This window comes from Orbicella franksi, chromosome 15 (genome assembly GCF_964199315.1).
Source record: "Orbicella franksi chromosome 15, jaOrbFran1.1, whole genome shotgun sequence".
NCBI classification, from domain to species: Eukaryota; Metazoa; Cnidaria; class Anthozoa; order Scleractinia; family Merulinidae; genus Orbicella; species Orbicella franksi.
This window is the reverse complement of record NC_138159.1, coordinates 5877450-5902698: the sequence shown is the minus strand read 5'-3', so window position 1 is coordinate 5902698 and position 25249 is coordinate 5877450. Positions and strand designations below refer to the sequence as shown.

General features: G+C 39.1%; 3 protein-coding genes across 8 annotated transcripts in view; 2 read left to right on the top strand and 1 right to left on the bottom strand.

Annotated features, from left to right (window-relative positions):
* LOC145469714 (E3 ubiquitin-protein ligase TRIM45-like) overlaps positions 1-25249 on the bottom strand; it is a 322349-nt gene that overhangs the window by 86424 nt on the left and 210676 nt on the right. The gene's annotated exons all lie outside the window — the stretch shown is intronic.
* On the top strand, positions 39-15626 carry LOC145470360 (uncharacterized). The gene is made up of 4 exons (XM_081454195.1): positions 39-934; positions 2299-2408; positions 12900-13003; positions 13653-15626. The coding sequence occupies exons 1-4, from the start codon at positions 809-811 to the stop codon at positions 14963-14965; spliced, it is 1653 nt and encodes a 550-aa protein (XP_081310321.1). The 5' UTR covers positions 39-808; the 3' UTR covers positions 14966-15626.
* On the top strand, positions 15957-23912 carry LOC145469807 (puromycin-sensitive aminopeptidase-like protein). 6 transcript variants are annotated; one of them, XM_081453620.1, is made up of 7 exons: positions 15994-16310; positions 17231-18639; positions 19452-20514; positions 21702-21902; positions 22438-22534; positions 22735-22822; positions 23007-23912. In XM_081453620.1, exons 3-7 carry the CDS (start codon positions 20512-20514, stop codon positions 23104-23106), a joined length of 489 nt encoding a protein of 162 aa, XP_081309746.1. In that variant the 5' UTR covers positions 15994-16310; positions 17231-18639; positions 19452-20511; the 3' UTR covers positions 23107-23912. The 6 variants fall into 6 exon arrangements, with proteins under 6 accessions (XP_081309749.1, XP_081309746.1, XP_081309745.1 ...); XM_081453619.1 differs by having other exon boundaries at positions 15994-18639; positions 19452-19651; positions 20407-20514; XM_081453621.1 differs by lacking the exon at positions 17231-18639.

The following is a 25249-nucleotide window of genomic DNA, read 5'->3' as shown; positions in this document are numbered from 1 at the left end:
ATTTAAACTGGGCCAACAAGGAACCAACTCCAGAAGGTGGCTGTTGGACAACAGTGGAACTAATGGCCACTACGGCAGACGAGGTTTGTAGTAATTCTTTCGAATGGGTGAAAGATTTAGGCCCCATTTATATGGTATCGGGTACCCGAGACAACCCTCCGCCAGGGGCAACTTTGTCGAGCGTTTACATATGAAAACGTTGTCCCTGTAAGCCGAGTCAAAATTGAACCTACGGGATTATTGATAACCCTTATTGAACAATCAAGTGCGCAGATATATCCCTCTTTCTTTGAGTTTTCCTCGCTCAGTCAGGTACGGTAAACCTCAGGGGCAAGCACTTTGCCTTGCCTTGCGAAATGTCTAGATTTAGGATTTAAAGCAGAAATTCGTATCAAAGAAGTGAAAATTAACCTGCAAACCCCACTTCCATCGAATGACCGAGGAAAACTCAAAGAAAGAGGGATATTTGCACATTTGAGTTTTTAAATAACGGCTCTGAATAATCATGCGGGGTCAATTTTGAGTCAGACTATAGAGACAACGTTTTGACATCTACTTGGGGGACCTGGGGGTATTCACTAGTTGTAGCCTCGCCCGAAGGCTTCGTCGGTAAGGGGTCGGGGACAGGCGACACTGGGAACGAGAAAATCCGGATGTTTCGTGCCGGCTTACACGACGAACTACCCGGCTCAAATAAAATACTACCAAAATACTTTCTCTTGCTGCGTTTCGACCTCCGACTTTTGTGGGAGCTAGGTTGCTACTGTTTGCGTCCTCTAAGGTCCGTTTTTGCACTGCTACGGTAATAATGACCTCGGCAAAGGAACACTTCAAACGACTTGCCACAAGCGTACTTCCGAGGAACTACAAACTGACGTTGAAGCCAAATCTTACGGAATTCACCTTCACCGAGGAAGAAGTTATCGATGTGGAGGTATGATAAAAGCATTAAGTAAACGGAAACGACCTCAATTACTCTCGAAGATTTGCATCTTTATATTTTAGCTTCTGTTTTTTCCGTGTTTTTTCCGTGTTTTTTTTTTTGTCGTTCTTACCCACATGAGTGTGTTGCATGCGGTGGGGTGCGAGGTAGGGAGTTGATGGGGAGTGGGGAGTAGTCCAGGAGGGACATCCCTTGACTTAAGGTGGCTCCCTATAGTTTTACGATCGCACGCGCGCTGAGGACGAAAGCTCAAGTAATCTACGCGCGCTCGAAGGAAAACATCACTGTTTTTCAATATTTCATTAGGGTTTCAACAAAACACTGACCCCCAGTCAACTGATCCCCTACTGACCCCCCTACTGACCCCTCTACTGACCCCCTATAAAACCAATGGGAAAAGGAAAATTAAAAAAGCCCAGAACTATCAATGGGACCGATTCAAGTTCATCAATAAATTTAGCTTACCTGAAACTTCCAAGATGGCAGATGCGTTGCAGATTTCTGACCCCCTTGTTCTCCTTTGACTGTTTAGTGGAGGTTTTGTTGACGGAACATCGAGCACGGAATAAGCTTGAAAATCATCAAATATTGTTTTCGTACGAATTGGGAAATTAAGCAAAGAGAAACGCCGACAAATGAGCAGGCTCGTGAAAGGCTCGTGATGGACTGCTCATGCAAGCAACACGAACACGCGTGTAAACCTCAACCGGAAGACCTTTCGCCTTGTTTTTGCATTTTAAGAACTGTGGTAACTGTAGTATACACCATTTGGACAAGCCCGGTGGATTACTTTCTCCTTGGTGAATAAGAGGCAAATCATTGAAAAACAGTAATGCCACTTACTGTCCATGACTAAAGCCATGAGCAACGTAGTTTGTGCATGCGGAAGGCGAGGGACCTGGGGCTACAAGGCTGCCAAAATAAACTTCCGGTTGATGTAATTGTGTGCATGTTCGTGTCGCTTGCGGTTAGTCGCGTACGTGTTAATTTGCCAGAATTTCCTTCAGTTGCTATTAATTTTTCATTGGTTAATTTTCTAATGGGTACAAATACCATATTTGATGATATTCCAACTTATTCTGTGCTCGATTTTCTGTGACAAATCCTTCAGTCAAATGAGACAGGAGTCGGAAATCTGCAACGCGTCCGCCATCTAGGAAGTTTCAGGTAAGCTAAATTTATTGACGAACTTGAATCGGCCCACTGATAGTTCTGGGCTTTTTTAATTTTCATTTCCCTGTTGATTTTATAGGGGGTCAGTAGGGGGGTCAGTAGGGGGTCAGTTGACCGGGGGTCAGTGTTTTGTCGAAACCCAACTTAACTAACCTTTTATGCGTATTGTATTTTATTCATAGGATGGAGTAAAATTGGTAATCCCTCATGTACTATATAATCCCTGGCATCCTTACATGAAGAAAAAAAAAAGGAAAAATTGTGAAGAAGAACCCTGGCTTACAAGATACATGTATGTATTTATGACTATTTAGGGGACCATGGAGAATTTTTAAGATTTATTTTTGTAAGAGCTATTGAAAAATTATAATGGCAAGCAAATTTTGGCATTTCCCTAGTCAGTCTCTCTATATTTTATATATAAACAAGGTTATTTGCAGATCTGTTTTCAGAGTGCTCAATAGTAAACTAGAGCGTGATTTTAACAGATGACGAACTGAGCAACTGTAGATTTGACTTGGCATTTTATTACTATTTAGTTTCATGTTACACAACTTCTGTACAGCACTCTCAGGTAAAATTGCCAAATGCGAATTTACATTATTCCACTGATTTGAAATACACATTCAACTGTTGGAAATATGATAGCTACAATCAGTGAATACTTTTACAAAACAATGGAAAGGTGGAAAAAATGGATCACATTTTGAAACAAAAGAAACACACTTGAAAAGAGGGTCACACTTGGAAAGATGGGTTTCACGTGGAAAAATAAATCACAGTTGGAAAAACAGGTCACTGTTGAAAAATGGGTCACACTTGGAAAAATGGGTCACACCTGGAAAAATGGGTCAGCCTTGGAAAAAAGGTCAAACTTGGGGAAAAGGGTTAAAATTGGAAAAATGGGTCACGCTTAGAAAACTGGGTCACACTTGGAAAAATGGGTCGGATTTGAAAACAATGGGGCATACTTGGAAAAAGAGTCAAACTTTAAAAACTGGGTCACACTAAGAAAAATCGGTCACACTGAAAAATGGGCCACGCTAGAAAAAATTGGTCTCACTGGGAAAAGAGGGGCATACTTGAAAAAATGGGTCAAACTTAGAAAAATGGGTCACACTTGTAAAAATGGGTCACACTTGTAAAAAGGTTTCACACTTGGAAAGTTGGATTACACTTAGAAAAATGGGTAAAACTTGGACAAATGATTTACACTTGGAAAAATGGTTCACACTTGAAAAAAAGGGTCACACTTGGAAAATTTGGTCACAGTTGGAAAAAAGTGTCACACTTGCAGAAATGGGTCACTCTTGGAAAAAATGGGTCACACTTCGAAAATGGGTCTCTCTAGCAAAAATGGGTCACACTTGTCAGAGTTGGTCACAATAAGAAAAATGGGTCACAGTTAACAAAACGGGTCACACTTGGAAAAGTGGGTCACACTTGGAAAAAAGGGGACATACCTGGAAAAAAGGAAGTAATGACTTTGCGCTAGTGAATCGCGAAAACTCAGGAGGGGTCTAGTTTTAATCCAAGCCAACTTAACCGCAGGGTAAAAATAATTTGATGCTTCTTGATAAGAAACGTAATGAAGATGGCATCTACCTGTCAACGGAATCATTCCGAAAGCAAACTGAAATGTAGTGGTGCTATCAAACTTATTGCCAACAACTACTTGCAACGAAAACTGACCATAAACTGGTTGTTTCCAAACAATTTACGCTATTTCGTTAAAAATGGCGCTGAAAATGCAGACGTTCGACGAAAACATCTCAAAAGAAGGCACTCTTGAAACCACATGGCACCCAAAATTATGAACTGCGTTCTGCGAACACACACACACACACAAACACACACACACACACACACACACACACACACACACACACACACACACACATACACACAAAGTTTCACAAATTTGTTCCTGCAACAAATTTTTCTGATTATGAAAAGATTAAGAAGTCTAGAGAAATATGGCTAGGCATACGCTGCTTCCAAGTTTATGCAAGGAAGTCCTGGAAAATGTATGCTAAGCTTCAATAATACCTTTTGGATTAAACTGTTTTCAATTTCGTGTTTAACGGTTTTATTGCTTTAAAACATGAAAAATTGTAAAACTAATCAAATTCCTCAGAAGTCGATCAGCTGTTTTGCCTAAAATGGTTATTCCAACCAGCTTATTTCCACGGTGCTTATTTCCACAGCCAAATTTCAAAACAGTTTCCGATTTATTTCAAAGAACCAACCCGTGGAAAGTGAATATTTCAGATAAGTAGTAGTAGTAGACAGAAGTCTTTTGATACCACTATTTGTGCAATAATTATCGTATTAGCTTGAAATATAACTATAACTTGACAACCTTCATTTTCGTTATATATATGTGTTAAGTTGTTTCAATGGTCACGTTTCGTCATCTTGGAGCTCAGTTTAAATCACGAGCTGATTTCCCAAGCGAAACAATTGATTAGTAGCAGATGCTAGTTTCGGTAACAAAAGTATAGCACCGGAGTGAGTTGTTAGCGCTAACCCACTGCCGGCCGGCCAGTGTGCAGAGAATGCCCCCTTAAGATGCCACCGTCAAAGCCCGTCTCGCACTAATGGTGTCATAACACCATGTTGTGATGATGATGTAGCAGATGACAAACTTCCGTAGTGCACCCTACATCAAAGCCTTTTGTTAACAACTGTGTTCGTTGACCATAATTTTCCTGGACCAACATTAGCCTTACTGATTACTGAAATAAAAACTGCTATTTGAAAACCTAAGTTGAATATTTACATAGATCTACAAAAGGCTACTGTTTATAGCGATTGCTTATTATGTATATGTATCATAACTGGTTACCTGAAATAACCACTTTTCAACTAACAAACGACTTGGCTCTTTGTAATACATCGGAAATTTTTAAGAAATTGGGTTTCGAAAATAAGAACGTTAACCTTAGCAACAAGTTGGTTGAAAACCATTTTGGGGAATAAAAACAAATCGTCCATCAAGGAATTTAGTAAGTCTTCTTTGTAAAACTTAAAAAGACAATTTTATAGCTTTTTTAAAATTCTACTGAATGAAAGGTTTTGCTAATTCTAATTCACGGCCTTCTTTTATCTTCCGTTTGCACGTTTGTGTTCGAACAAGCTTTTAGCTTATAGACAATTGAATAAACGACAATCAAGCAATATTTGGATACCAATTTGCGCGTATTTTTAATGTTCGCTTGAGATGTTACTTTAGCGTAAAAATATCAGTTTTCGCAGTATTTAAGTTTTCTTTAAATCGTCATACTTTGTCCTTTTAGTTTGAAAGCTCAATTTTCACTAAAAACATTTCTGAACTAAAAGGCTATTAACTCCCCTTAAAAGAGATGACAAATTTGCCTGGTCGACCCTACTTAAGCTTCCCCACATTTTTGGTCATCTTTTGTTTACAACTGTAGTCTTTGAGCGTAATTTTCACACACAACATTAAACTTAAAATTGACGTTAGGAATGCAAGACTTCTTGTAAGACTTGAAATTAATTCTGGAGAGTCTTAAGTTTCTTAAGTTTAGCTTGAAATGTAACAGTACTATAACTTGACAACCTTCCTTTTCGTTATCTGTTAACCTGTTTCAATGGTCACGTTTCGCCGTGTCGAAGCTAAATTTTAATAAAAAAGAACTGATTTCCGAAGCGAAACAATGATTCCTTTAGAAGCAGATGACAAACTTGCCTAGTACACCGTACATCAAAACCTTTTAATTTCTTAACATCTGTGATCGTTGATCGTAATTCAGTTTCCTGTACCAACATTAGCCTTAATTATTACTGAAATGAAAACTCCTATTTAAAAAACTAAGTTGGATATTTACATAGATCTACAAAAGACTATTGTTTGTACCTTTTACTTGTTACATAGATGTATCACTATTGGTTATCTGAAATAACCACTTTTTAACTAACAAACGACTTGGCTCTTTGAAATAATGAAATCGAAAACTTTCAAGAAAATGGGCTTCGAAAATAGGAATAAGCGACGAGTTGGTTGAAAATCGCCCATCAAGGAATTTAATCAGTTTTGTTTGAAATACTTAAAGAGACATGAAATTGATCTGGTGCTTTGCGCGCTCTAAGAACCGCGCCCTAATTTTAAAGCTACTGAACATTACATCATTGAAAAAAAGTATTATTGAAGCTCAGTTTACAGTCACCAAAGCGTACCTGCACGTATTGAACATAAAAACAGAGCATGCCCAGCGGCATTTGTCTAGGATAGACTTCGTTCATCAAAAAATTTCGTCGCGCGAGAACAACTGGAAATTTTGGTTGACGGTAGCAATTTTAAGAAATATATGAATCCAACCGTGATAGTGTCAAGCTGAGACTAACAACCATTCTTGCATTCCCAATGTAAATTTTATAGCTTTTGTAAAATTTCATTGAATAAATAGGTTTTTCTAATTCTAATTCACGACCTTCTTTTATCTTCTGCTTGCACGTTTCCGTTGGAACAAGCTTTTAGCTTATAGACAATTGAATGAACGATAATTAAGCATTATTTGGATACCAATTTGTGCGTATTAATGACATGTTTCCTTGAGATGTCACTTTAGTGTGAAAATATCAGTTTTCGCAGTATTTTAAGTTTTCTTGGAATTATCATGCTTTGTCCTTTGAATTTGGAGCTCAAATGTCGTTAAAAACATTTCTAAACTAAAGGCTATTAAATTTCCCTAAGAGCAGATGCAAACTTGCCTAGTCGACCCTACTTCCTCACATTTTTTGTCATCTTTTGTTTACAACTGTAATCTTTGAGCCTAATTTTTACACACAACATTTAACTTACAATTGACGTTAGGAATGCAAGACTGCTTGTAAGACTTGACATTAATTCTGGAGAGTCTGAAGCTTGTTTAAGTTTCTTGTTTAAATACAAATATTCAGTTTTTCCCCCTCGATGAAAATTTGTTGTTAAATAAATATTAAGAAGCCTGTCCTAGATAACTGTAGGTTGGCATGCGTTGTTTTTCAGTCTCTACAAGTGCCGGCAGGTATTGGCAGTTGCAACGTGAGCTTCAATAAGTTTTAAATTTACAGCTGTAATTTTGTATTCAACAATTTCATTATTAGACCTTCTTAAATCAAGGCAAAGCAACAGACGGGATTCAGTTCTCCACAGGAAGCTAAGCTGAGAAGATTTGGACTATATCGGATCGGAAGAATAGTTAGAAGAGTGACTTTAATAACAAAGAACGATAATAAAGCAATATTTCGATACCAATATTTGTGCAATAATTATCCTATTAGCTTGAAATGTGACAGTACTATAATTTGACAACCTTGCTTTTCGTTATCTGTTAACCTGTTTCAATGGTCACGTCTCGCCGTTTTGGAGCTCAATTTTAATCAAAAAAGAGCTGATTTTCGAACGAAATAATGATTCCTTTAGAAGCAGATGACAAACTTGCCTAGTACACCTTACATCAAAACCTTTTAATTTCTTAACATCTGTGCTCGTTGATCGTAATTTTCCTGTACCAACATTAGCCTTAATGATTACTGAAATGAAAACTCCTATTTAAAAAACTAAGTTGAATATTTACATAGATCTACAAAAGACTATTGTTTGTAGCTTTTACTTGTTACATAAATGTATCACTATTGGTTATCTGAAATAACCACTTTTAAACTAAGAAACGACTTGGCTCTTTGAAATAATGAAATCGAAAACTTTCAAGAAATTGGGCTACGAAAATAGGAATAAGTGATGAGTTAGTTGAAAATCGTCCATCAGGGAATTTAATCAGTTTTGTTTGAAATACTTAAAGAGACATGAAATTGATCTGATGCTTTGCGCGCTCTAAGAATCGGCCTAATTTTAAAGCTATTGAACATTACATTGAAAAAAAGTATTATTGAAGCTCAGTTTACAGTCACCAAAACGTACCTGCACGTATTGAACATAAAAACAGAGCATGCCCAGCGGCATTTGTCTAGAGTAGACTTCTTTAATTAAAAAATTTCGTCGCGCGAGAACAACTGGAAATTTTGGTTGACGATAGCTATTTTAAGAAACATATAAGTCCAACCGTGATAGTGTCAAGCTAAGACTAACAACCATTCCTGCATTCCCAATGTCAATTTTATAGCTTTTGTAAAATTTCATTGAATAAATAGGTTTTCCTAATTCTAATTCACGACCTTCTTTTATCTTCTGCTTGCACGTTTCTGTTGGAAGAAGCTTTTAGCTTATAGACAATTGCATGAACGATAATTAAGCATTATTTGGATACCAATTTGTGCTTATTAATAACATGTTTCCTTGAGATGTCACTTTAGTGTGAAAATATCAGTTTTGGCAGTATTTTAAGTTTTCTTTGAATCATCATGCTTTGTCCTTTGAATTTGGAGCTCAAATGTCACTAAAAACATTTCTGAACTAAAAGGCTATTAAGAGGGTGTCTGTGTAAAAACCGACCACTGATTTTACTTCGAAACTTCGATTTTTCTCATAAGCTGGGATTTCGAAGCCCTCACCTAGTCAATCACTAGAATGAGTTTTATTTGATTAAAAATCCTAATTGAAGTTTTCTAGGATTGATTGAAGGTCGGTCCGCTCGGCAAAAGCTGCATGCCTGCTGAAACTGGGCAAATAGCACATATTGCCTGCGCTCTATAAAAAATAATAGTCGCTCAAAAGTCCTAATTTTTTTTTCAGCCATAGAGATATCATAGCAGTTTGTTTAGCCATGTTGCAATTATAATTCAATGTTGTTCCTTCAACGATTAAAAGAAGATTTTCTACCCGTTAAATCGAGTTTTGAACCAAACGCGAAGATAGCTCTACTTTGAAGGCACGTTTTAAAAATTTGGCACCTGTTTGAAACTGCTGAACCACATAAATAGAAAGTATAAATGTCCCTTAATTTAAAACAATAATAAAATATGTCTGCCCACTAGGTTTTCAAAACTAACGACAGCTTAAAGTTCGGGAAATTTGGAAAATATTCCAGCGAGTAACTAACACACTCGCCTTCGTTAAGTGCTCCGATAAATTCACGTAAGTCTTTTACCTGGCTTCAAGATAAAAGTTTTGGTCCTTTGTAGCGATCCTTGAAACCTAGGTAGCATTAAAACTGCCAGCTTTTCCTTCCAGCTGTAGGTTTGTATCTATAAAGTACATTTATGGGATCCTCATCTTTGTCGAGCGTGACGGTCACATGCTTCAATGTTCTTTGTATTACTGACCATTGTTTTCCTCGAAGCCGGTTTAATCGTGTAGAGTCCTCTTGAAAGGTTTGTAGAAGCACTCCTTTGGACAACTCTCGGCACACATACATGTATGAACGGCAAATGTTGATCCGGGGAGCCAAGGAAGGACTGATAAATGCCACGGCCATTTTGTGTTTACAACAGGTGTTTTAGTTCCCAATCTTCCTGTGAGTATCACATCATTGATTCCCACACCGTTACGTGCCTTCAAAGTAGAGCTATTTTCGCGTTTGGTTTAAAACTCGATTTAACGGGTAGAAAATCTTCTTTTAACCGTTGAAGGAACAACATTGAATTATAATTCCAACATGGCTAAACAAACTGCTTTGATATATCTATGGTTGGAAAAACGAATTGGGACATTTAAGCGAATATTATTTTTTTTTAGAACGCAGGCAATATGTGCTATTTCTCCAGTTTCGGTAGGCATGCAGCTTGTGTCTAGCGGACCGAACTTCAATCAATCCTAGAAAACTTCAATTAGAATTTTTAATCAAATAAAACTCATTCTATTGATTGACTAGGTAAGGGATTCAAAATCCCAGCTAAAGAGAAAAATCGAATTTTCTAAGTAAAATCAGTGGTCGGTTTTTACAGAGACAGCCTCTTAAATTCCCCTAAGAGCAGATGACAAACTTGCCTAGTCGACCCTGCTTTCTCTCATTTTTTGTCATCTTTTGTTTACAACTGTAATCATTGAGCGTAATTTTTACACACAACATGAAACTTAAAATTGACGTTAGGAATGCAACACTGCTTGGAAGACTTGATATTAATTCTGGAGAGTCTGAAGCTTCTTAAAGTTTCTTGTTTAAATACAAATATTCAGTTTTTCCCCCTCGATGAAAAATTTGTTGTTAAATAAATATTAAGAAGCCTATCCTAGATAACTGTAGGTTGGCATGCGTTGTTTTTCAGTCTCTACAAGTGCCGGCAGGTATTGGCAGTTGCAACGTGAGCTTCAATAAGTTTTAAATTTACAGCTGTAATTTTGTATTCAACAATTTCATTATTAGACCTTCTTAAATCAAGGCAAAGCAACAGACAGGATTCAGTTCTCCACAGGAAGCTAAGCTGAGGAGATTTGGACTATATCGGATCGGAAGAATAGTTAGAAGAGTGACTTTAATAACAAAGAACGATAATAAAGCAATATTTCGATACCAATATTTGTGCAGTAATTATCCCATTAGCTTGAAATGTAACAGGACTATAATTTGACAACCTTCCTTTTTGTTATCTGTTAAGCTGTTCCAAAGGTCACGTTTCGCCGTGTCGAAGCTCAATTTTAATCAAAAGAGAGCTGATTTTCGGAACGAAACAATGATTCCTTTAGAAGCAGATGACAAACTTGCCTAGTACACCTTACATCAAAACCTTTTAATTTCTTAACATCTGTGCTCGTTGATCGTAGTTTTCCTGTACCAACATTAGCCTTAATGATTACCGAAATGAAAACTCCTATTTAAAAAAATTAAGTTGAATATTTACATAGATCTACAAAAGACTATTGTTTGTAGCTTTTACTTGTTACATAGGTGTGTCACTATTGGTTATCTGAAATAACCGCTTTTTAACTAAGAAACGACTTGGCTCTTTGAAATAATGAAATCGAAAACTTTCAAGAAATTGGGCTTCGAAAATAGGAATAAGTGATGAGTTGGTTGAAAATCGTCCATCAAGGAATTGAATAAGTTTTGTTTGAAATACTTAAAGAGACATGAAATTGATCTGATGCTTTGCGCGCTCTAAGAACCGGCCTAATTTTAAAGCTATTGAACATTTCATTGAAAAAAAGTATTATTGAATCTCAGTTTATAGTCACCAAAACGTACCTGCATGTATTGAACATAAAAACAGAGCATGCCCAGCTGCATTTGTCTAGGGAAGGCTTCTTTAATCAAAAAATTTCGTCGCGCGAGAACAACTGGAAATTTTGGTTGACGATAGATATTTTAAGAAACATATAAGTCCAACCGTGATAGTGTCAAGCTAAGACTAACAACCAGTCTTGCATTCGCAATGTCAATTTTACAGCTTTTGTAAAATCTCATTGAATAAATAGGTTTTTCTAATATTAATTCACGACCTTCTTTTATCTTCTGCTTGCACGTTTCCGTTGGAACAAGCTTCTAGCTTATAGACAATTGAATGAACAATAGTTAAGCATTATTTGGATACCAAATTGGGCGTATTAATAACATGTTTCCTTGAGATGTCACTTTAGTGTGAAAATATCAGTTTTGGCAGTGGTATAAGTTTTCTTTGAATCATCATGCTTTGTCCTTTGAATTTGGAGCTCAAATGTCACTAAAAACATTCTGAACTAAAAGGCTATTAAATTCCCCTAAGAGCAGATGACAAATTTGCCTAGTCGACCCTGCTTCCTCACATTTTTTGTCATCTTTTGTTTAGAACTCTAATCTTTGAGCGTAATTTTTACACGCCACATTAACCCGAAAATTGACGTTAGGAATGCAAGACTGTTGGTAAGACATTAACTCTTGATGACCTGAAATTTCTTAAAGATTTTGCCATAAGAACAAATTTTCAGTTTTTCCTGCACGATGAAAATTTTTCGTTAAATAAATATTAAGAAGGCTACCCCAAACAAATGTAGCTGGGCATGCGCTGTTTTTCAGTCTCTAGACGTGCCGGCAGGTATTAGCGGTTGCAACTTGAGCTTTAATAATTTGACTTTTCGAATTTACAGCTGTCAATTTCGTATTCAAAAGTTTTATCATTAGGCCTACTTAAATCAAGGTAGAGGAACAAACAACATTCAGTTCTCCACAGGGAACTAAGCTGTTGAGAAGTTTTGGACTATCTCGGAAGAGCACTTTAAGGGAAGACCTTCAAGGAGAGAATTCTAGCCCAGTAAGTATTCTTGTTACTAGATTTTACCTTACATTTTACATGTGCGTTCAATTTTAAGCCACCAGCTATTGGCAAACTGGGAGAATTCTGAGTTTCTTTCTGTAACGCACTCCATTTGGTTTCGCGGAATACAATAAGTCTGCATGAAACATTTTAAGAGAGAGCTCAAACAGAATCAAATTATGAACCCTTTGAATACGAAATTTTCGCCAAAAGATACCGTTTTAAACCGTTATTCAGGTTTTTTGGCTGCCATGACGCTAAACAAGCCTAATTTTTGCCAAGAAAGCCTTTTCTAGCAAAAGGCGAGATTTTTGCGTTGCATGTTCTGCGACTATCACAAACTAGTTAATTATTATTAGTATATGAGATCGTGAGAGATTTCTTTGAGGTGATGAGCGTTGAGGCAGATGACCGAATGATAATCTTTTGATGTTTCATTCGCGCAGCCACGCGCGCCGGACTGAATTTTTATTTGAAACACGCTGATGTGTACGTAGTACTGATACTCGTAACATAACGGTAAATTGTTTTTCAGTTGTTAAATACTAAGTAGTTAAATTACAGAGAGTACAATAGCTCAGCGAATCAGTTTGCAGCACTTGCATTGACACGTTAGCAGAATTCTACTAATTTCTGTTACGTACTTTTGAAGGAAAATGAAGTGCCTTGTTTTGTTCTTCATCTCTTTGGGTCTGGCGATGTCATTTCCTCAACATTTTCACCGTGATGCTGAGGATCTGGAGAACCACATGACCGGTATGTCTGTCAGTTTATTGCTATAGCTAGCAGCCGTGTTTTTATTTTACCTTTTAAAGCAACACTAGTACTGTATTTAGTTTGTTCAGTTGGGTTTAGTGGTACTGAACACTTGCTAACCAGGTAGCACTTTTACTCTCGCGCTAATGTGGTTTCTTTTGCGTAAATGTGTCGTATCTTATTCAGACTTGCTCGTTGTTCACTTTACCTGCATGATTCAAATTTGCGTGATTCAAATCTGCGTGAAGAAATGAGACTAGTCTTTCCGTACGTAATGCGGATAGGCATTAGCAAATTTTTTTTGCCAAACTTGATTCTATTCTTTACTCCTTATTGTGGGAGTCTCGTGTATGTCGTGGATCTTTTATCTCTACTATTTTGTAGATATTTTTGTTCTTTCCCTTATACCGAAGTATAACATGACCGATAAAAGCCCCCTATGTTCCAAGGAAACTTTACTCATTATTGTATAACTTGTTGTAGAAAACTGTATAAGATCAATATTGATAGCTGCTCTTGTTGCGTACTTGATAGGTCTTGCTGGTTTGTTCCTTTGTTCCTATGTGACATGTTTCCTATAAAGACTTCTATAATACCTCTAAACCTAAACGCAACATTTTATTCGAATGTTTGGCGCCTTTCTTGATAGAAACAGAGCTGGAGGAGCCTGGCCGACGTCAGATGAGCTTTGGCGCCACCGGCGGCAATGTTGGCCAACAGGGAACCAATTGGCAATGGAACGGCAAACGTCAGATGACCTTTGGCAACACCGCTGGCAGTGTTGGCCAACAGGGAATCAACTCAGGGAATGTTGCTGTCGGACATCAATGGAACGGCAAACGTCAGATGAGCTTTGGCGCCACCGCTGGCAATGTTGGCCAACAGGGAACCAACTCAGGGAATGTTGCTGTTGGACATCAATGGAACGGCAAACGTCAGATGACCTTTGGCAACACCGCTGGCAATGTTGGCCAACAGGGAACCAACTCAGGGAATGTTGCTGTTGGACATCAATGGAACGGCAAACGTCAGATGAGCTTTGGCGCCACCGGCGGCAATGTTGGCCAACAGGGAACCAACTCAGGAAATGTTGCTGTTGGACATCAATGGAACGGCAAACGTCAGATGACCTTTGGCGCCACCGCTGGCAATGTTGGCCAACAGGGAACCAACTCAGGGAATGTTGCTGTTGGACATCAATGGAACGGCAAACGTCAGATGAGCTTTGGCGCCACCGGCGGCAATGTTGGCCAACAGGGAACCAACTCAGGGAATGTTGCTGTTGGACATCAATGGAACGGCAAACGTCAGATGACCTTTGGCAACACCACTGGCAGTGTTGGCCAACAGGGAACCAACTCAGGGAATGTTGCTGTTGGACATCAATGGAACGGCAAACGTCAGATGACCTTTGGCGCCACCGCTGGCAATGTTGGCCAACAGGGAACCAACTCAGGGAATGTTGCTGTTGGACATCAATGGAACGGCAAACGTCAGATGAGCTTTGGCGCCACCGGCGGCAATGTTGGCCAACAGGGAACCAACTCAGGGAATGTTGCTGTTGGACATCAATGGAACGGCAAACGTCAGATGACCTTTGGCAACACCGCTGGCAGTGTTGGCCAACAGGGAACCAACTCAGGGAATGTTGCTGTTGGACATCAATGGAACGGCAAACGTCAGATGACCTTTGGCGCCACCGCTGGCAGTGTTGGCCAACAGGGAACCAACTCAGGGAATGTTGCTGTTGGACATCAATGGAACGGCAAACGTCAGATGAGCTTTGGCGCCACCGGCGGCAATGTTGGCCAACAGGGAACCAACTCAGGGAATGTTGCTGTTGGACATCAATGGAACGGCAAACGTCAGATGACCTTTGGCAACACCACTGGCAGTGTTGGCCAACAGGGAATCAACTCAGGGAATGTTGCTGTTGGACATCAATTGAACGGCCGAAAATGAATGAAGATTCTTTTCCTCGGTTGCATCTTTAGCGCGGAAACCGACTTTTTAGTTGTAGTTTAGTATTGTTTGCGCACCTGTAGACGTTATGTTATCTGCATGTAATAGCACATGAAGCGAGCAATGATTATTAAAGTAATAGGGCAATAAAGGTGTTAAAATGCAGGTTACTGTTTTTTTTCTTAATGAATATTACTTTGATGGGCTTTTGTTGCGACTTGGCCCAAGAGACGGGTAGTACCCGAGCACGATACCAGAAATACTGAAGAGAGCTGGGTCCAAGAGTGTCGCCTGAAATCTTAAAGGGGCTCAGTCACGGTATTTTGAGTTATTTTCGCCACATTCAAAATTACCTTTAAATTGAAGGAAACCTGAAAATAACAGTTTAATAAGATAGAAAAACACCAAAGAGATAACGATAAACCATAAAGGAACAAGGATGGCTAAGGATGGAGAAGATTGACACGGATTACAAATGACGAATTTGAAAAATTGAGGCTAAACTTTTCGATATGCGCGAACAGTGACTGAGCTCCTTTAACAGAACATTTCTCACTCTCGGAGTCCCATGGAGAACTGGATCTAGCGTCAGTATCTTAATATATACAGTTAAGATACTCCTCGCCTTTGGATATAAGCCCCCTTAAATAGTACTAATAGTGGCCCGGCAATCCCAACTGCAAAAAATTCTGGCCTCTTTTATTCTAGATTTAGGATTTAAAGCAGAAATTCGTATCAAAGAAGTGAAAATTAACTCCGCAAAACCCACTTCCATCGAATGACCGAGGAAACCTCAAAGAAAGAGGGATACATGTATTTGCACATTTGATTTTTTAAATAACGGTTATGAATAATCATGCGGGGTCAATTTTGACTCGGACTACAGAGACAACGTTTTCACATATAAATGCTTGATAAAGTTACCTCGGTTGGAGGGTTCTCTAGGATACCCGAGACCATATAACTGGGGCCTTAGTCCAAGAATCTACTTGTCGGGACTGTAACCTGGCTCCAAGGCTTCGTCGGTTAAGGGGGACAGATGACACTGGGAACGAGAAAATCCGGATGTTTTGTGCAGGCTCGAGTTATTTCGATTCGCTCCAAGAAAAATACTACCAAAATACTTTCTTTTGCTGCGTTTCGACTTACGACCTTTGTGGGAGCTAGGTTGCTACTGTTTGCGTCCTCTAAGGTTCGTTTTAGTACTGCTACGATAAAAATGAGCTCGGCAAAGAAACACTTCAAGCGACTTGCCACAAGCGTGCTTCCGAGCAACTACAAACTGACATTGAAGCCAGATCTCACGGAATTCACCTTCACCGGGGAAGAAGTTGTCGATGTGGAGGTACGATAAAAGCATTAACTAAACGGAAACGACCTCAATTACTCGTGAAGATTTGCATCTTTATATTTTAAGCTTCTGTTTTCCCGTGATTGTTTGTCGTGCTTACCCACATGAGTGTGTTGCATGCGGTGGGGTGTGGGGTGGGGAGTGGGTGGAGAGTCGGGAGTGGGTGGAGAGTCGGGAGTGGGTGGGAAGTGACTAGGGGTAGTCCTGTGGAGACATCCCTTGATTTAACCGAGTGCCGTCTTGATTACATACCGCAGAATTCTGAAAGTAATGGACCCCGTTTCTTTTGGATTTAGCAGGCAAAAGGGGCCGCTACTTTCAGGTAGCTGTCACTTTCAGGCAGGTGTAACTTTCGTACGCTTAAAAAACATTTGTATGGTAATTCACAGTCGTTTCAGACAAAGCAGAAGTGTAACAGTAAAAAATTCCATAATTTTGTTTATAATTATTACTAACCGACTACCCACATGAACAAAGCAGACTGTACAAATAAAGGCCCCATTGTTTTTACTATAGGAAGAAAGGCATGCGGTCCCATTGTAATGCAATGTAACCAATACTTCTTGAAACGTTATATCAAATATGATGTCAAATATAATTTGGTTTTTTATTCGGTCAGTGTAAAAAGCAGACTGCAGACGGGGGGTAAAATGCAGACTGAGGGTAAAATGCAGACTGCAGACAGCAGACCAGGGGTAAAATGCAGACTGAGGCTAAAATAAAAAATGAGTCATAAGGATAAAATAAAGAGTGCTCGTACCTGTAAAATGTCACGTCAGGACTCATGAACTAGACTCGATAGCTACAAGTTTAGTTTGCCCTGTTGTTGTGCTATTGTGTTTTGCTTGCCTTGTGTCCTGAACAATTCCAAGGCCATTTGAAGCAACTAACAGTGGTTTGAATGATGAAAACAGGATGAAGGAAATGCGCTGCAAGAGTTGGTCGGTCCCAGACCTAATCACATAAACAGATTTCAAAATGGCCGACACATAAACAAAGGTAAGATGCATAGACTTACAATTAGTTTGGGCCCTTGTGGGAAACTTGGTTGAATAAAATGTGGAGTTCAAGAACTCGAGGTTGATAATATAATGTTTGACTAAGGCTAGGAAATGCCTTTTGGTTAGCCTGCGAACAGGCTCCCGGTGAGCCTGAATGAAGTGAGAGAGCCTGTAGACATTCTATTGATGCCGCCGCTCTATGATATCAGCTCCTGGTATCATGATATGATTGGTTAAATCGCTGATTGTTGACATCTTTGAGATTAATATTTGACAGATCTTTGTAAAATTATATGTCTCCTACGGTTCGTGACAATAGTGTGTTTGCCGTTCTCTTTAAGTTTCGGTCTCTCAACCTCTCGTTATTTCACAAGTGATTCTGAAGGGTACTTCATGCTCTGTTATGAGGAGGAATTTTAAGTACAAGCTAGTGGAGTGGAGCAGTTTGGCTGTGCTATAGCAATTTTTTTTAGAGGTCATCAGAGGCATGGTTTCCGGACTTTCCACAGTTATCTGCTTGTTGCTTCTCAGAGTTTGACACCTCTATTATGTGCTTATAATTTCTTTAGGCTCATTTCAGTGTTGGAAAATATGTTTTAAGCTCTCTAAGTATTGGTTCTGGAGGGCCAAAGTTAAGTTTGAAATATTTCGTGAACATGTTGCTTACTTGCACTCTATATTATGACGCCGGGCCCAGCTGTTTGATTAGCTCGATTAGAACTGTCCACAAGTACAGAAAATGTAGCTTCTTGACAGGTCTAATTACCTCATTGACTGATTTGTTACAGGCTAGTCACGAAAGGCAGATAGGCACATCAAAAACAAAGTCTACAGGCTACCCTGTCCCCGCCCTGATTGCTTCACTTTCTGAATTCTTCTGTTTCACGCTTGCTGAAATTTTTTTTCCGGCCTCACCGGGAGCCTGTTCGCAGGCTACCTTTTGGTTTGAGTTTTCAGAATTTTGGAAAAAAATATTACAGGTACATGTATGAACACTTCATTTGATCTGAATTTGATCCTCGTGGTTTTTGTTATTAATATTTTATTTTACCCTCAGTCTGCATTTTACCCCTGGTCTGTAGTCTGCAGTCTGTGTTTTACCATCAGTCTGCATTTTACCCCTCAGTCTGCGGTCTGCAGTCTGCAGTTTGCAGTCTGCGTTTTATGCTGACCGGTTTTTTCATTCATTTTCTATTTTCTGTAATGATAATTATTCCACATACAATGTAATAATTTGCGGGTAAGAGAAGAAACCGATAAAGTGGTCATCAGCTGTTTGGATATTACTGTCAAGTCAGCCAGTTTTTCTGTTGGAGAGCTAAGTGAGTATAATACGTGGTAATTGATGGATTCTGGCAAAGTTTTAATTAATGACATTTTACAACACTTTTGGCCCTGATGATGAACGACCAGCATCAGTTCTTTCTGGTTTAATGATGAAGATGATGAAAAATTACTGAGGAGCTGACTGAGAAAAGACTATGGGATGTGGTTATGTGCGCGGTTGAGGGCAGGGTTGTCACAGGTCAGGAAATGGTCAGGGAAAAGTAGTGTTCAAGGTCAGGAAAAAGTCAGGGAATTTTATATTGTTTCAGGGAAAATTATTGACCTTTTGAAGAAACCTCTCTATTGAAATTATAGCTCCACTGATTTAATACCACTGAAGACTGGAGGAAACATTATGAGTCACTTGCTAGGTTAACATTTGTTTTTTCCTTAAAGAAGAAGGCGAAAACTGTTGAAAACTGATCAGTTGAAAATTAATGTGTGCATGGAAAAGATGGCTGTAAGGAGAGACTGGAGAGTCCCACTAAGTACTATATCTGGCATTTTGTATAAATTTATCTCCTATAAAGGGAAAAGTCTCTGGAAATTTTGAAAAGTGATGTCTGTGCGAGGTGACTCTTCTTTCCCAGGCTCCCCCTTCCTCTATCACTCAGTCCAAGAGGCAGGAAGAAGAAAGACCCCCAGGGAATAAGGTTGTAGTAGTCTGAATTTGCTATCTTAAATAAGAGCAAACCAAATTGTCCCACAACTACAAGGACTACGAAATGAATAAAAAAATAAAATAAAATAAAATAAAATAAAATAAAGAATTCATGTGTTGACATTGGATGGCAATTTTGCTTAATAGATTACCATTCTTCAAACATCTCGCATTGCACCAAGGATGAAACAGTTGCTGTTAGGTTTCCCTCACCTCTTCCCATGGGGAGAGGATTGCTGTCCCTGAATTTTACAGGAGAACTGAATGACAAATTAAAAGGATTCTACCGAAGTAAATATACAGGACAGGATGGAAATGAGAAGTTCTGTGCTGTTACACACTTTGAGGTACATTCAACAATAATTATAATAACATCCTGTGATATATTGTCTGTAACTCCCTGGTATTTGTGGATGCGACCATAGATTAGGCCACTAAGAGTTTAGCTGTCTAAGAGTTTAGGTATATTTTACCTCTTGCACAGAGTGGATTCAGGGGAGGGGGTTGCCCTCTCCCCCCCCCCCCCCTTTGTTTGATTCATCATAAAAGTAATAGAATATTAAAATTGTTTTATACATAGTTGTCTCACTTCCACCAATTAACTGATTGCCAAGTTAGGAAAAGACAATGTACATTACGTGACTACGTTATTATTTTTGTTGTTCTAGTTGATAAAATGAAAACACCAGGTTTTATTTCATACCTTCACAAACAGTTTTCATTATTCAACAAGTGTCAGGAAAGTTGGAGATGGTATTTTAGAGGGTAAAATTGGAAACATTTTCCAAGTGGCATGGCCCCAGATCTCCCTAGAAGCTCAGGGCTCAGGCATTAGCCATCACACTGATGGCATCAAAAGTTATTGAGGTGTCCACCCACCCCCCTTTTCAGGAATTCCTGGATCCACCCCTGGGCAGTTGGAGAACTGAATAATAAAAGAACCCCTGTCTATCCAGTTCTCAAAGCAGTATCTTTTAGGAGTCAGATAAAGTTGGAGCCACACCCAGCTCGGTCTCCTTTAGGGTGTATTGTCAAATCAGACACAGGGAGAGATCCCATTATACATACATGTGACATGTTAAGTGTGTATTTTAATTTACAGCCAACAGGTGCACGTTGAGCATTTCCTTGTTGGGATGAACCCACAATCCGTGCTACTTTTGACATCACCTTGATTGTTCCCAAAGACAGAGTAGCTTTATCGAACATGGTAATTAAGTTCAAGTGCACAGATCAAAAATAATAATGTTGTTAACAATAATAGATTTCTGTTGCATGATTGTTGATGAAGGTGTAGCCTGAGTCGGCTATCACACAGAAATCAAGAGCGAATAATCTAATTGTTTTAGTAAATCTTCTACTAAAGTCGTTCAAAACTTTATCTAGATCCTCTTCACGGAGACTTCGAAAATGTAAAGAAGTAGCTCTGCCATTTTGTTAACAACAGCACACTGCTAGGCTACTCACTGTCTACTAAACAGTTGGATTACGAGCTCGAGATTTCTTTAGTGTGACAGTTGACAAGGGTGTAGCCCCAGTCAGCTATCACGCTTAGAAATCAAGAGTGAATACATGTAATCTAATTGTTTTAGTATAAATCTACTTGTTCAAAAATTTATCAAAATCCTCTTCATAGACACTTCAGAAACGCCAAGAAGTGCCATAATTTTTTTTTACAAGGGTAAGGTCTGCTATGCTACTCACTATCCATTACAGAATAGATAGTGAGTAGCGTAGCCAATCAGAGAGTGGTATTTGTGATAGAACGCCTAGTAGATTTACGAAGTATACTAAAACAGAATGGATAGTGAGTAGTGTAGCCAATAAGAGAACGGTATTTGTGATAGAATGGTAGAAGATTTATACTGTCAGTAACTATTAAAAAGTTACTCTCTGTACAGTAACTTGTGTGGCCTAACCAAATAGAGATGCCAAAGTGGAAGGGTTTCTCTCAGGTTGACTAGTAATGTTAATTGTAATGTAATGTACATACAAAAGGCTCTTTAGAAGCACAAGGCCCTCTGCAGTCAGTTTGTTTTTGCTGGCAGCATAATACATCAAATTACTGGCAAGCACCTGACACATAGGTCTGCAATGCATACAGAGGGGTAAAGATAAACAGCTCTTGGTAAGCATTTCATGCAAGTACGTAGAGCTGAGTGTAAGGCCTGCACTAGAGCAAAGTGGCAAAGTGTCCTGGGTCATATCAAAAGATAAATATTACTAACTTGCTCCTGGAGATAATTGATAATTCTTTATCAACTTCATGTTCTGATGAATAGAGAACATTTTGTAGAGGTGACTGGCTTGCCCAGGGATGTAGCACAACAGTTTCTTTCAATTAGAAACTAATAACGTTTCCTGTGGAGTGTAATTTTCAAGTGACAATGTTTTCAGAATGTGACAGAAGAGAAAGATTACACTGATGACACTTCCCTAAAAGAGGTGAAGTTTGCTAGATCGCCCATCATGTCTACATATCTGGTGGCATTTGTTGTTGGGGAGTTTGACTTTGTTGAGGGAAAAGATGCTGATGATGTAAATATCAGAGTATATACTGCAAAAGGAAAAGCTAGCCAAGGACAGTTTGCTATGGAGGTGAGCTGATATAAGTGCAGTAAAGTTGTTAAATTTTTAGTCCATTGTAGGCCATTAGACTTCAAAAGTTTCTGGGCAGTGGAGGTAATCTCGACTGAGGGCTAGTCTGCTGGCACCAATATTGAGTGGTCTGGTCTTGAGTCACTGGCTAAATTAGCCTTTCGTTGTGTTCATAGGCAAGACACTTTACTCTCACAGAGCCAGCTTTCTTTCCACAAGTGTATTAACAGAATTGTTATGCAATAATTTTGTAATATTGGGGAGTAACACTAGGATGTACTTACGCATCCCATACAGGGGAGAGTACAAAATATACTTGTTACTCCTCGTCACTCGCACTACTGAGCCCAGAGATGTCAGAATGAGTTTTCATATAGCCTTAATGGAGACTTAACCTTCCCTCTTAAATGTGCCTGATAAGCTTTGATTCCATTTTTTATGATCATACAGAATAGCCCCCTGATATTTGTGAATCTAAAGACTGTGTTACTTTAATCTAATAATTATGTAATTTTTTATTGGTATCAATAACTAGGTTGCACAGAAGTGCCTGCCCTTTTACAAAGAGTATTTTGGTATTGGTTACATATTGCCCAAGCTTGACCTCATTGCTATCCAAGACTTTGTTATAGGTAAACCTTATGATCCTTTCATAATCATGTAAATTATTCTTAGTAGGGAATTTGTTAGTGTTATGTGTTTGTTGTGAATTAGTAAAGCTTGCTCTGAGCGCCAAAAGGCCAGCATCGATGCTGGTTGTCTCGCTTAGGGGTATGAATCAATGATTCTGGTCTCACCTAGGGTGTTGATGATAAAACACCTCTAGTTTTAGTATCTTTTAGGAATCAACTAAGGGAATGTTGCTGTTGGACATCAGTGGAACGGCGGTCGCGGCGGCGGCTACTTCTACGGCCGACGAGGTGTGTACAACTTCTTGTAGAAAACTGTATAATATCTTGATAGCTGCTCTGTTTGCGTACATAATAAGTCTTGTTGGTTTGTTCCTTTGTTCCCTTGTGACATGTTTCCTATAAAAACTTCTATAATGCCTCTAAACCTAAAAGAAAAATTTTATTCGAATGTTTGGCGCCTTTTTTTTGATAGAAACAGAGCTGGAGGAGCCTGGCCGACGTCAGATGAACTTTGGCAACACCGGTGGCAATGTTGGCCAACAGGGAATCAACTCTGGGAATGTTGCTGTTGAACATCAAGTGAACGGCCGAAGATGAATGAAGATTCTTTTCCTCGGTTGCATCTTGAGCGCGGAAACCGACTTTTTAGTTGTAGTTTAGTACCGTTTGCACCTGTAGACAATATGTTATCACTGAGTTAATAGCACACGAAGCGAGCAATGATTATTAAAGTAGTAAGGCAATAAAGGTGTTAAAATGCAGTTTAGTGTTTTTTTTTTATGAATATTACTTTGATTGGGTTTTGTTGCGACTTGGCCCAAGAGACGTGTAGTACTCCACCACAATACCAGAATTATTGAAGAGAGCTGGATCCAAGAGTGTCACCTGAAATTTTAAAGGGGCTCACTCACGGTATTTTGAGTTATTTTGGCCACATACAAAATTATCTTTAAATTGAAGGAAACCTAAAAGTAACAGTTTAATAAGATGGAAAAACACCAAATAGATAATGATAAACCATAAAGGAACAAGGACGGCTAAGGCTGGAGAAGATTAACACGGATTACAAGCGAAGAATTTGAAAAATTGAGGCTTAACTTTTCAACATGCGCAAACCGTGACTGAGCTCCTTTAACAAAATATTTCTCACCCTCGGAGTGTCATGGAGAACTGGATCTAGCGTCAGCATTTTCATATACAGTTAAGATGCTCCTCCTTGCCTTTGGATATAAGCGCCCTTAAATAGTGGCCCGGTAATCTCAATTGCAAAAAATTCTGGCCTCTTTTATTTAGCGTCCCCTCCCTAATGCTAAGATAATGGGCATAAATGGATTTAGAAAGATTTCCACTGAGCAAAAGCCCCTTTGATCTCAAAAAAAAAAAAAAAAAAAAACACGTTCAGGTGCAATCCTGAAGAAACCGTCAATGATTTAATGATCTATCGATGAATTAATTTTGCACCATACCAGGACGTTATTAATGCAAATAAGAGACGCCCCTCCCAGTCCCCCCTGTCCGTTGCATTTTACCCAATAGAGAAGCTGTGGCATTATACAAACTGAACTCTGCTCGTGATAGTAATTTAACACTCACAGTGGAATCAAGGACTTCTGAAAACCCTCTGAAAGCCCTCAGATATTCAGATATCGATAGGTTGTGTTCATTTTGAAGTTCCCCTTAAATTTAAACTGGGCCAACAAGGAACCAACTCCAGAAATGTGGCTGTTGGACAACAGTGGAACTAATGGCCACTACGGCAGACGAGGTGTGTAGTAATTCTTTCGACTGGGTGAAAGATTTAGGCCCCATTTATATGGTATCGGGTACCCGAGACAACCCTCCCCCAGGGGCAACTTTGTCGAGCGTTTACATATGAAAACGTTGTCCCTGTAAGCCGAGTCAAAGTTGAACCTACGGGATTATTGATAACCCTTATTGAACAATCAAGTGCGCAGATATATCCCTCTTTCATTGAGTTCTCCTCGCTCAGTCAGGTACGGTAAACCTCAGGGGCAAGCACTTTGCCTTGCCTTGCGAAATGTCTAGATTTAGGATTTAAAGCAGAAATTCGTATCAAAGAAGTGAAAATTAACTCCGCAAAACCCACTTCCATCGAATGACCGAGGAAAACTCAAAGAAAGAGGGATATTTGCACATTTGAGTTTTTAAATAACGGCTATGAATAATCATGCGGGGTCAATTTTGAGTCACACTATAGAGACAACGTTTTGACATCTACTTGGGGGACCCTGGGGGTATTCACTAGTTGTAGCCTCGCGTGAAGGCTTCGTCGGTAAGGGGTCGGGGACAGGCGACACTGGGAACGAGAAAATCCGGATGTTTCGTGCCGGCTTACACGACGAACTACCCGGCTCAAAGAACAATACTACCAAAATACTTTCTCTTGCTGCGTTTCGACCTCCGACTTTTGTGGAAGCTAGGTTGCTACTGTTTGCGTCCTGTAAGGTCCGTTTTTGTACTGCTACGATAATAATGACCTCGGCAAAGGAACACTTCAAACGACTTGCCACAAGCGTACTTCCGAGGAACTACAAACTGACGTTGAAGCCAAATCTTACGGAATTCACCTTCACCGGGGAAGAAGTTATCGATGTGGAGGTGTGATAAAAGCATTAAGTAAACGGAAACGACCTCAATTACTCTCGAAGATTTGCATCTTTATATTTTAGCTTCTGTTTTTTCCGTGTTTTGTTT